The 12,536-nt window shown below is 36.4% G+C and overlaps 1 protein-coding gene across 4 annotated transcripts in view; it reads right to left on the bottom strand.

The window, feature by feature from the left end:
* The window catches only part of STRN3 (striatin 3), a 106,066-nt gene continuing 93,530 nt past the window's right edge, over window positions 1-12,536 (bottom strand). For all 4 annotated transcript variants that reach the window (XM_036736767.1, XM_036736768.1, XM_036736770.1 and 1 more), the window contains 7 exons: window positions 12,485-12,532; window positions 7,644-7,765; window positions 6,732-6,899; window positions 5,738-5,878; window positions 3,453-3,560; window positions 1,780-1,866; window positions 1-1,688 (listed from right to left, as the gene is read on the bottom strand). In XM_036736767.1, the coding sequence (XP_036592662.1) occupies window positions 1,519-1,688; window positions 1,780-1,866; window positions 3,453-3,560; window positions 5,738-5,878; window positions 6,732-6,899; window positions 7,644-7,765; window positions 12,485-12,532 (844 nt within the window). In that variant the 3' untranslated portion in view covers window positions 1-1,518. The remainder of the gene's footprint in view (window positions 1,689-1,779; window positions 1,867-3,452; window positions 3,561-5,737; window positions 5,879-6,731; window positions 6,900-7,643; window positions 7,766-12,484; window positions 12,533-12,536) is intronic.

Below are 12,536 nucleotides of genomic sequence, written 5' to 3' on the forward strand. Positions count from 1 at the left end.
TACAGGTACACCATTTAATATTTATTATATGCATTTTATATACATTATTTTTCAACAGCTGTACTTTTGCTATGTGGTACAATCTTAAAAATTTGCTGATTCATAGTTTGTAAAACAAAAACCTTACAAAACTCATCAAAACTCGCAAACTGATCAGAAAAGTTTTGTGGAAGACTAGAAAAAATACTTTATTGTCTTAATCATGCATTACACAAACAAAATCTTTAGTTACACCGTAAAATTAAGCACATCTGAAAAAATAAAAACAGGGATAACTAGTCCAAACACAGCAGATTTCTGAATCCTGATTCAACTACTTTTGCGTCCTATTTGTAATGCAAATATAACATTTTCACTCCAAATATTTTTTAAACAAGATAGCTTTTCTGGAATTGTGGTAAACTGAGATATGTGACGGGAGAAAAATAACTTGGCTTGTAAATTAAACTATGAAATTATCAATTTTTAGTCTATTTTAGACTGTTCAAAGAATGCCATAATAGATATACAGGGCCCTTTAACACATACATAAAAGGATATAAAGACCAACAAAAAAGTGAAATAAATAACAATAGGCCATTAGAGTAAGATGGGTAATCCTTGATAAATAAACTTGTAAATACAGTAAGATGTACAAAATATCACATAGTGATAGGATGCCAAGATTAGTTTTTTGTTTTTGTGGTTTTTATTTTTTTAAATTTTAAAGAGTTCATTGGGGGTGGTAAGCCCCAGTGTTTCATTTTAACACATCTTTCTTTACAGTCCTTTATTTATGAAGACAGTTATGTGATGATGATGAGTTAGCATCCTTATGGAAGGACTTAGCTGAGCTGTATTAGGCAAAAGAAGGGAAGAGTGGTTACACGGCAGCGGGTCAGTGAGATCTCTGTGTTTTAGGGTTCTATAATGCAGAAAAAACATCATCAATACAATCTTGAGCACTGTTGTGACAGGCTAAATATATAAAAAGACTTATAAAAACTAGAATTTTATCCAAACATTTTGTGCAACTAATGCTAAAATATTTTAAGTTAAATTTCCTTTTCTTTAAAGCAAAATAAATTTAAAAGGGAATCTGTGGCATTCAACTGATAAACAGAGAAGATCACTAAGAGATGAAAAGAAAGCTATTCTTGGAGCTCACTTCCCCCCACAAGAGCACCACATCCTAACCCTAAGGCAGCACACAGAGTCCAAAATAAGTCTTTTGTAAGATCAGACTCCAAGTTGGCTTAGACACATAATGAACAGACATATGCTCAGTTCATATCCAGGAAAGGCTACAAATACTGGTTTCCTTTTTTGCCCCCACAAAATACAGTAATTACAGTTAAATGAATGAGCCTGACATTATTCAAGATGATCAAGAGTTTCACCCATTTATACCTGCCCCCAAATAGCCTTTGCCTAGGCAGATCATACGTAGTGTCTTATCAATAACCTCATGGATGGCAGTGATGCGTTCCCTCTTTCTGTCCAAGCAGACTCGCTCTTATACTGCAGGTATCTGTTGTGTCACACAAACACTTTGGCAAGGGCGTCAGCTCCCGCACTGGCGATAAATGCTTTGGATGGATGGAAAGCTACGTCATAAATGGATTCGTCCAGTTTCTTCCTATGAGCTGTGATTTCTTGCACACATGTCTTGCTGTCTAAGTTCCATAATCTAATAGAACAGTCATGGCCTATGGAAGAAGGTCACAATTAATCAGATTTTGCAAGAGAACCACAGTTGGCGCACAACATGCAGATATCACAAATTATATGAAAACTTACTTCCAGACATCAAATAGATGCCATTAGGATCTACTGCTAGGCTTGTCACAGCATCCAAATGAGCAACCATAGAATGGATCATCTTACCTGCAGGAAACATAGGGAAGAATGTCAGGTGGGGGTGGGGAGGCTGGACATGTTAATATCAACAGTTTCACATAAGAGCAAAATCCTAACACGGAACTAAGTTCTTAGTAAGAAGCCTCAAATAACCAACTGTGCAAAATGAATTGGCAACATGCAGTAGACACTGAAAATATACCACAGATGACAAAATCGTATCACTAGATTCTACATAAAATCACATAAATTGCAGAAATGAATCCACTTTGACAACATTTAAGCAGACTGGAAAAATAAGCAATTGTTCATTGGGTATATCTTCCTATATAAATTCAAGACTCATCAAGTTCATTATTCTACTGAGATGTCAGTTATTTCATGTTGCAGGAACAAGTAAACAAAGGTTGGCCATGGACCCAGGTTGGCAGTTAGGTAAAAAATCTACGGAGCTGCTTTCAGAATGTTTTTAATGCATAAAATTTAAATAAAACGAACCAAACAAAACCACCAAGATTACAAGGAAACCAAATACTACTGAAATAAAAATATCGACAAAAACAAGTTCATGAATCCTAAGAACGCTTGGCCTAAAGAAAGTACTCTGAATTGACTCAGGCATTAAATTTAAGACACTGTAAAAAGCAATCTAATGAACATTTTGGAAGTAATTGCTTAGGATTAAGGAGACATAAGAAAAGCAGAAGGCACTAGGAACCAAAATACTCTTCTAGGTGGGGAACGGCAGGCAATCTTTGCTGTGACTCGTCATTCTACTGAAATCAGAGAAGTGGCAAGCACTGTATGTCATGCACATTTTCCCCAGTCCTATTAATCCTTTATTGCTCAAATGCTGGGGCTGTTCCTAATAAAACAAGGTCTATTCCCTGAACTGCCGTGTGTGTGTGGTGTGTGTGTGCGTGTGTGTGTATCTCTATCTCAATCCAGGCTTAGCCTACTATGTAAAGGATGCCTAAACTTTAAAGCACTATATAAACGCTTAAAGCATAATATACTGTTATAACTGGGGAATGAGTTTTTCAGGTTAAGTCTTACCCCATATACCATACATACTTACTTTGAAGGAATAATATGCCAATAAAATAAACCATATGAACATAATTGTAAATTTAAAATAATGCAATCATTCCTTGATGATAAAGAATATTACTGTCATTGAAAATTATCAGTCATCACTGCAGAGACATGTGAAGTTAATGAAGAATTCAGCTAAAAAAGAATTTTAAGAACAAAACATTTTAATTTCCATTTATTTGGCCTATTTTTTTCCTCCTAATTTCAAGGGAGTGCTTCCTAGTTCTAGTATTCCAAGTTTTAAGGCTAAAATGTATTACATATCATCAACTTTCCGAAGATAATATTAAAATGAGTTAAGCCATTTTGAAGCAAAAAAAAAACTCCATACAAAGGTACTATTTTCTTGAGATTAAATCTCGAGATTAAAATATAACATGGCAAAAAGCTTAAAAAGTAAAGATTCATAGATTCATTACTTAATTAACGGGATAATTCTGAAATTATTAATTCCAAAAGAAATAAGGTTAAAAAAAGATAGTAGTGCCCTCGTGATGAAAATAACAAGACCAACTTACCCGTTTTATTGTCAAAAAACTTGATGTGTCTGTCTTCATGAGCAGTAATTGTAACAGGAAGCGTGGGATGGCTCACTACCCTGTTGATGTGATTATTTGATTGTAAACCTGGATGAAGAACAAGTACAAGCAGTGACTCACTTAGTCTTCTTTAGTACTACCATCCTGCACTAATCACAAGAGATTGTAACCTCTTACATAGTCTGAACTATTAAATTGGGAATCAGTGGCAAATGAAGGTCTCTACTTAACATGAAGACCTGAGCACCGAAGTCTGGGGGTGATGTTTACGGCTCCCTTTCGCTGCTCATTCTACATGGGAAGTCATTAAGTTTATGATTATCTAGTATGTTGGTGGATTTTTCTATGTTTAAGATCAGCATACAACATCAGTGACAAAACTCAACATAATATAACTACATAAGAGAAAAACCAAATATTACTACTGATTTTAAAAAAACCAACAGATTTCACTTAATTTATAAAAACTACATAAGGTCATTATGAGAAGAAAGTGAGGTGCTAGGGACTTTTTATAAACCTAAACAATAAAAATTAGCCTTGTGGAAAAAAAAACAAATTACAGTTTTATCAATTCTAGATTAAATTCAAGGACAGGAAAGGGTAGAAAAAACCTTACATTTATAAAGCAATTTACAATTACAAAGCACTTTATATACAGCACTTCATTTCACCCTCATAGTAACCATGTGAGGTAAATAGGGTACAACTATTCCCATTTTACAGAAGAAGAAACCTCCACTTACTAGCTATATGCAACCTTGAGCAAGACACCAAACCTCTAAGCCTCAATCAAACATGAAATCCTTTCAACTCCAAAACCAAAAACAGACTAATTTCTATATGTACTATGAGACTTCAATCCAATGAGATCCAGCCCTGTGGCTCATATGTCGTACAGATGAGTCTTAAAGGCCATGGACAGAATTTACATATACTATGATTTTTAAAATTTATCATTGCTGGTTTTAAAACTCGTACTCAACTGTATCACTGTAATATGGCGGTAACTGCCGGTGGGGAATAACTCTGACAGGTTCTACTAAGACTTTAGTGTAGTTACAACAATGGACTAAGCCACACATCCAGGTGTAGAAATGTACAATCTAAACTTGCCGGATGAAAAAAAAAAAGACAAACAATAACTTACACACAGAATGAAGAGTTTAGAATTAAGTTAAGAGACAATCTAAGAAAAACTTAGTTCTTGATCCCTGAGCTCCCTCATCTTATATTGAAGCAATTTTATTAATAAACCAGTTTATAATGAAAACTCCAGGAAATAATCAGAGTTGGTGAAACAAGAAAGAAATAATTCTGGAAGATCTACTCTAAAGATTATTTGATTTGGCCTTGTAATTATCTTTTTAAAAGAAAATGAGGGCCATTCCTCAATTAGATAAATGGTAAAAGGCTATGAATAGTTCTCAAAGTATCACAACACATAAACAACTATATGAAAAAACTGCTTCAAATCTCTAAAGATAAGAGAAATGACAATCAAAACAATTCTGAGATCAGAGCTTACTGCTATCAGCAGACTGGCAGCTGATAATTGCCAGTCGATGTTTGAGGGCTTGTAAAAAAGACAAGTACAATAAGTTATTATTAGTGGACCTAAGAATTGGTCCAACCAATCGAGACGTACCATAGACAAGTCACTTAACAATTCACACCCTTTGACTCAGTGGCCCCACTACTGGGCATACGTAGCAAAGAGAACAAAGACAGAATAAAAGACTCTATAAATCCTAAAATAGTCATAGAAACACTTTTGTGGTAGCAAGAAACTGAACAAACTGTTATATGCAAAGAATAAAATGCTATAACAACATAAGAAACAACAAATACGATAAATTTAAAGGTGTGGCAAACTGACAGGAAGAGAAGTGAATGAGTAGAATGAAGTAAGCAGAACCAAGAAAAGAATGCATACAATAACTTTAAAATTGTAAATGGAAAAGTACATTAAAAGGAAGCTAAATTCTGAGTAACTACAGTGACCAACCTTGGTTCCACAAAGAGTTGCTACAACACTTCCCCACCACAGTTCCCTTCAGTGCAGAGTCAGGAGGACTACAATTCAGACACACTTATTCTGAGTTTGTTGGTTTTGCTTAAATGCTTTTCTTTATTAAAAGGGAGAGCTGAAGACTCACCTCCTCACCTCACTTCCCTCCCACCCCCCTTTGCACAGGAAGGGCAGGAGAACATAGAAAGAAAAGAATGATAGAACAGCAGCCAAGATACTCAAGCAAACTTACCAGAATCTACCTGTGATGAAAGCATCAACAATGATTGTGATGTTTCTAAATCATAAATGACTGTACTGCCAGTGTTGAAAGAGGTCACCATATGAGCAGGATCACAGCCTATGAAGTCAACAGATGTAGGTATTCCATGCTCTAAAAAGAGGTCAGGAGAAATAAGAATGTATTATAAACCAGCAAATAATCATTATGAAACCTTATTCTTTTGGAAAGAAAACAAATTCTACACAACACAAACTAAATTGGGATATTGGGCAATTATCAGAATCATGAAGGACAAAAACCACACCCAGTTAACTGATGCAAGAAAAGGGAGAGATTTAAAAAAATTACTCAAGATGTAAGTGAAGCACAGCTGCACTAGCAAGATAAAAGACATATGCTTCATCTAAAATGATCCAAGGTAATAAACAGCACCTATAAAATAACTAAGAGATAAACTGAGAGACAAGAAGGATGCACTCACTAGCTACAGGGGTATTCCCTGTGAGCAAACTCCTTTGACCAATGCAGCTCAGCACATTCTGTTACTAAGAGTCTTAGGGCATCAAAAGATTAAATGACTTGCCGATGTGACTTGAACCCAGGTTTTGAAGACTTTGAGGCCAGCACTTTATCTACCAAACCAAAGCTCCTCTCTCAACTTGAGACATAAAAATTGCTTTTTAAAAAGTGCTAGAAAAATTAAAATTAATTTCTTCTAACATGAACTAGTTACAGCTTATTTTGAAAAGAGGATCTTCTAAATCGTTAGAGTGATATTTAAGATGAAAGGTAAAACATCCTTTTGCCTTAAACAGGTGACTGGCAGCCAATATATTAACATAAATTTTCTAATATTCTCTTTTACTAGTAAGAACATTCATCAAAACCTATCTTGAGTTATTGTGTCAAAAGCAAAGGAATTAAAAACTACTTAACTCCTCTCTACCTTAACAAATTCCTTTTTTAAAAGTTTGCTTTTTCATTAGAAGCAAAATTCACTTACCTTTATCTCCATTGTAAGTGCAAATGCAGGGTAACTTTTCTGGTGGATTCCACAACCTAACAGTGCCATCTGCTGAACAAGACAGTAACTGATTCTTTATGCCACTGTAAGCAAGACCCCAGACTGCATCTGTATGAGCAATTAATGTGCCAGCTAGAACGTTTGGCTCTGGGGAAGAAAGCGGAGAAAGTTAATTTAATTATTAAGATAACAGCACAAAAGAAATCTTTTAGTTTATTAATAAAAAGGATCTATCACTTTACTACCACTACAAACTCATTCATAATATATCTGAAATCTTCCATTAAGTAATCCCTTATTCCATTTAAAACCAGGCTTATGTGCCCAAGTTACTATGGCATTTTATTTCAGTGGCAGGAAAGAAATGAATCACCAAAGTACACAGTTAATATTTAAGTCAGAAGTTCAAGTGCAGTATTATCATCATGATCTGCTACAGTGCAGAAAAAGCTGAACTCTACACTTAGACAAATCAGGTCATAGTGGTCAATGTCCCCTGGCAAAGCCCAAACTAGTTGTGCTGTTAGACTAACAGCACTTTTCCTTTCACTTTTTCTTCCACATTGCATTTACTTCAGTGCTCTCTGAAAACATTTCTTAAAACTGGGAAATCATCCTTGTTTTTTAAAAATTAAGTTTCTCCTGCCCAATTTAACAATAAGCTTAGAAATAAAGCAATTTTCTTTGCAGACTGTACGTCTGCATCTTTTTCAGACTTTGTAAAAAATTATTCACAGCTAAATAACTAGATCCCCAAAATAAGATCTGCTTCAAAACCAAAATACATTAAGTGTGAGGCAGAACCAAACAAGGGCGATAGTTTCTTAACATGGCAGACAAGCACACATCATATCTGTAGGCCCTACTGACATCACAGTATCCACTGCTTACCATATGTATCATATGGATCCACATTAGGACTAGGCATATTCCACCACTGAATAGTTGCATCGATGCCGCCACTAAAACACTGTTCTCCATTAGAACTAATAGCTAATGATAGTACAGGTCCACTACAAAAAGAAAAAAAAAAAGATGACTTATCAGTGCACTTATTCAGAGTCAATGAAAACCTGTAGGCTAATTTCCAGGCTGGCTAGAAGCATTTACTAGAACATTCCAATTCTGACCGTAGAGGCTCCTCTGATTCCATTCTACTTCCCACTACCATCAATCTGTCTGTCATCACCAAAACATGGTTTTCCCTAGGCACAGTGTATCACAGAGGAAAGCAAAATGGTTTATAACTGAGAGGACCTAGATTCAAATCCCAGCTGTTATTAGACACGCAAGTTCAGTTTTATCATCTGTAAAGATAGCTGGACTAGGTTAAGGCCTAACATGACTTCTAGTGATAATTCTATCTTCTTAGAGCTAGTTAATCTATTCAAAAATTTTTCAAGGCCCTTCTATTTTCCATGTAGTAACATTCAAACTCTAACAGTCAAGACCTTCCATAATCTGGTACTCTCTGACTTGTCAAGGTACCCACATTACACACCTCCATACAGTCTATGCAGCAGTCTAACTGAACTACTCTGAGCAGAGACATTTTGTTTTCCCTGTTCTATGTCCTCAATATGAGTAGTAATCAATGCATATATTGGCCTTTGTCTCTTGGAGAACTCTATCAAGATTTTTTATTTTCTTCTATCAAGATTCAATCTGACTCTCTGTAATTTCTAGCCAACTTCTGGGGCCAAGTAGAACACAGTTAATTCTTTCCAACGCGACAGTTTGCTAAATGGCTTTTCTTTCCAGGCTAAATATTCCCTGTTTCCTTAAACTAATCCCCACTGGTGATATTCCCAAGGGCCCTCACCATTCTAGCTCCATTTCTCTGCACATTCTCTAGATCAGGGTCTCTTAAACTTTTTCCACTCATGACCCCTTCAACACTTCTTAAACTGTCATGATCCATACTTTAAGAAGTGCTGCTGTAGGTCAGGTGTCAAAGTCAACTAGGACCAGATTAAAATGTAATTGGGATATGTCTAATAAAATAAACAAAAATATATTACAGCACAGATAATATTAATTTGTAGTGTGCTAAGTCACAGCAATCTGTTTCTATCTGAGTTTGACACTGCAGCTCTGGATTATCAATGTTCTTCCTAAAATATGGTACCCAGAAATGAACATAATCTAAATATGGTCTACCAGGACAAGAAGATTAACATATCCCTCTAAATACAGTCTAATATCACATTTGTTATTGCACATACAGTCAATCCTCAACATTCATGTGTTTAACTTTTGTGACTTCAAGCATTCACATTATTTTATTAGTAATCTCATTTTCACTTTTGCATTGGCAACCAAACACATTTGCAGCTGTGTGCATAAGGGCAAAAAAATGAGAGGCGTGATGCTCATCTCACTGATATTACTTACCCTACTATTGTAAAGAGCTCCTCATTAGTTCATTGCATATTTTCATTGTTTGCCTTTAAAACTCAAGTTTTGTGCTGCTATTATGCCCCTCAAGTATGGAGCAAGTTCTTTGGGCTCTAAGCCCAAGTGTGCAAAATCAGTGACGTAGCTTAGTGAGAAAATAAAGGTGTTAGGAAAATCTTCATGCCGAAATGTTGGCAGCCACTGTCAGCCTAATTGACCAGCTGGCTAAAGACATTAAGGCTGCCATTCTCATCATCAATTGCAGCCTCAAGGCCAAATGTCAACTTGCCTCTGCTATGCTCCCATACACCAAAATCCTTAAGGATCTCAGAGCACAAAGCAGACACTGCTGACAAGATTACTTCAAGCTGGCGCATCCTTCATGATCTATAATGCCATCCACCAGCTGTGAAGGGAAGAGGGTCAGGTGATGTCAAGATTTTGCCAGGCTTGAGTCTTCCAACAGCAGTGACTAAAGTCTCAGGAAACTCTCCCTTGGTTTTCATAGGCCCACCAAGGAAGAGAGGTTTGCAGCAGTATAGTATATAGTACAACAGCTTCACACTGCCATTTAACACAGTGGAAGATAAGATTCAGGTTTTTAAAAATTTTAGTTTTAAGAATTTTATTTGCTGTGCAGTATTTAATGGTACTGTAAGTGAATATTACCTAAAATCAATGTTTTATTTTGTTTTTTGAGATGCTAAGAGAACAAAAGGTCACAGAATTTTAGGTAGCAAGAAAAAATGTTTTGCATGTTACCAATTTTATTTTGTGTAGTACACGGCATGGGTTATTTCATGGTTACTGTGTTAGGAAAGGTGCATATTATCGGAATTAATGTTTTATTATATTGTAATATAAAATAATTGTATACAGAAATGTGTACTTTTAGCAATCTCTAGTGAAAGATTACAGTTGTCATAGGAATCTAAACCCCTAATTTCCCAAAGGTTCAATATATCAACATTTGTGGTTTTGACTTGCGTGTTGTTTGCTAGGAAGATTACTCCTCCAAGAGTTGAGGATCGACTGTATTACACTTTTTATTTTTTAGTTTGGTTTTTTTTGAGGGGGAAGGCAGGGCAATTGGGGTTAAGTGACTTGCCCAAGGTCACACAGCTAGTAAGTGTGTCAAGTGTCTGAGGCCGCATTTGAACTCAGGTCCTCCTGACTCCAGGGCCGGCGCTCCACTCACTGAGCCATTTAGCTGCCCCTGTATTACACTTCTGGCTCACATTCAGCTTGGAGTCCACTGATTCCTCTTCCTCCAATCTTTTTCAGACAAACTTATCTAGACAATAACTTACAAGTTCATTTTTTGAGCCCAATTATAGGAATGTGTTCAGGGATAGGAACTGGGCCTCCGATTTCACTACTACAGAGAACTTCTAGCTAAGAAACTCCTTTTACCAATCCATGTCAGAACCCTGATCTGTGATTTACTGTCTTAAGAGTTGTCTAGAGAACTGATGGGTTAGGTGACTGACTCAGGGTCACAGAGCCAGGATGGGCCAGAAAGGCCTTAAGACCCATTTTCTCTACATTACACCCCTACTGCTTCTTGTATATTATGAAATGTAAAAATAGCTGAATAGTTCTGCCTCCTCCCCATCAAGCCATCAGGCAGATTACCCCAGTAATTGCCCCAGTAAGTGACCCTATCTCATGCTTTTATCTCTACTCCCTACCCCAACCCCACCCCGCCTGGTTTTTGTTTTTTTGAGACATTTTTTTAAGTCTTGCCAGTCTTGACTAAGAGTTTTGGCAGTCCTAACACTGGTCTTTTAGGATAAGATCCAAGACATCCTTCAGTATTCTTCCTTGCATTATTTGTCTTTATAAAATCTAATTTAGTGTGAGTCTCCTATGTATTCCAATTAGTGTCATTAAGAATTGCCCCCTTCTTCTTTAAGGCAATTGTTTTTTGTGCCTTAAGAATTTCATTCTTGTAGAGTTTTTCACTTCACCTGGGCTTACTTCCCCAATAGAAGTTTCATGAAATTCCATACTTATCTCTCTGAACCCTTCAATATATGTTCTCCAAAAATCTAGGGTACAGAATCAGTCAGTGCTTTCTAACGGTTTTCTGTCACAAAACTTAGAAGTGCAGTTTCACTTTCTTTCCATTTCTACTTCAGCAAGCAGTTTCTCCTTGGAAATAATTAGATGCCGAATTTAGTGATCACCCTTGTTGCTTCCCCCAACTTCTGAAGGATGAAGCTGTCATTAAACTAAGCCAAAAAAATTACTAGTTCTATTTTTGACGGAGAATGAGGACACCATGAAAAGTCTAGATAATGGAAGTCCTCCATGACTACACCACATCATATCTCCATGCAAGGCAGGTATCAATTAACCACACTCATCTATTTCCTTTTTCTCTCTAGGTCATCTGCAGTATGTCGTATAACAATTTTACTTCTGTTCTCACTTCCACTGATCTTCATTCAAACGCTCCCTGCCATTCCTCCCTTCCCTTGTTACTTCTGGATTTCGTCACTCATCTCTACGTCCATATTTTCTTAATCGACAAAATTACTTTGCTACTCTGCCCCTCCTCCCTTTTTGCCTATCCTGTTCCTTTTGAGTAAGGTATAATACTGTTTCCTGTTATATTCCAATCATGGGTCCCATTCTCCATTGCTTCAGTAATACCTATAAGATTAAATTTGCTTCTCTGCATTAGTAGCTCTAGTCCAACTTGCCTGTTAGCAGCCTTTTGTGCAGCTAAGGTCAAAAGTTTTACTACTAGTTCCTTTCATGGATTTTTGTTGCCTGTGAATTTCTAGACATCTCATGCAAACTGATTTTCACCTTTAGGGCTTTCAATGGGAGTCTGCCATGATTTCTTTCTGTGCAGGTGGATCAAAGATTCCTCTCATGATTACATACTACATTAGAAAATATTCTGCACAAAGACCAAATCAAGTAAAATATCTGGCTGATCTCTCTTGAAATAGTGGAATTTCTCAGAAAGTAATTGCATTGAGGAATTTATTCAAATTAAGCAAACGGGGCAGCTAGGTGGCCCAGTGAGTTGAGCGCCAACCCTGGAGTCAGGAGGACACGAGTTCAAATCCAGCCTGAGACACTTGACATACTTACTAGCTGTGTGATCTTGGGCAAGTCACTTAAGCCCAATTGCTCTGCCATCCCCCTCCGAAAAAAAAAAAACAAATTAAGCAAACATCTAATTATATTCTGTACAAGCGCTACACTAACAAATGAGGAAAACTCAAAATGCAAAGATGAATAATACAGAAGCCCTGCAATGTGATTAACAATTAGAAATATCTATGGTTATTTATCCATATTGAATCTGAAAGACTTACATGTGGGCCCTAAATGTGTAGATAGGTTCTACATCTAATGAGGCACTCCTGC

Source organism: Trichosurus vulpecula, chromosome 8 (assembly GCF_011100635.1).
Source record: "Trichosurus vulpecula isolate mTriVul1 chromosome 8, mTriVul1.pri, whole genome shotgun sequence".
Lineage (NCBI taxonomy): Eukaryota > Metazoa > Chordata > Mammalia > Diprotodontia > Phalangeridae > Trichosurus > Trichosurus vulpecula.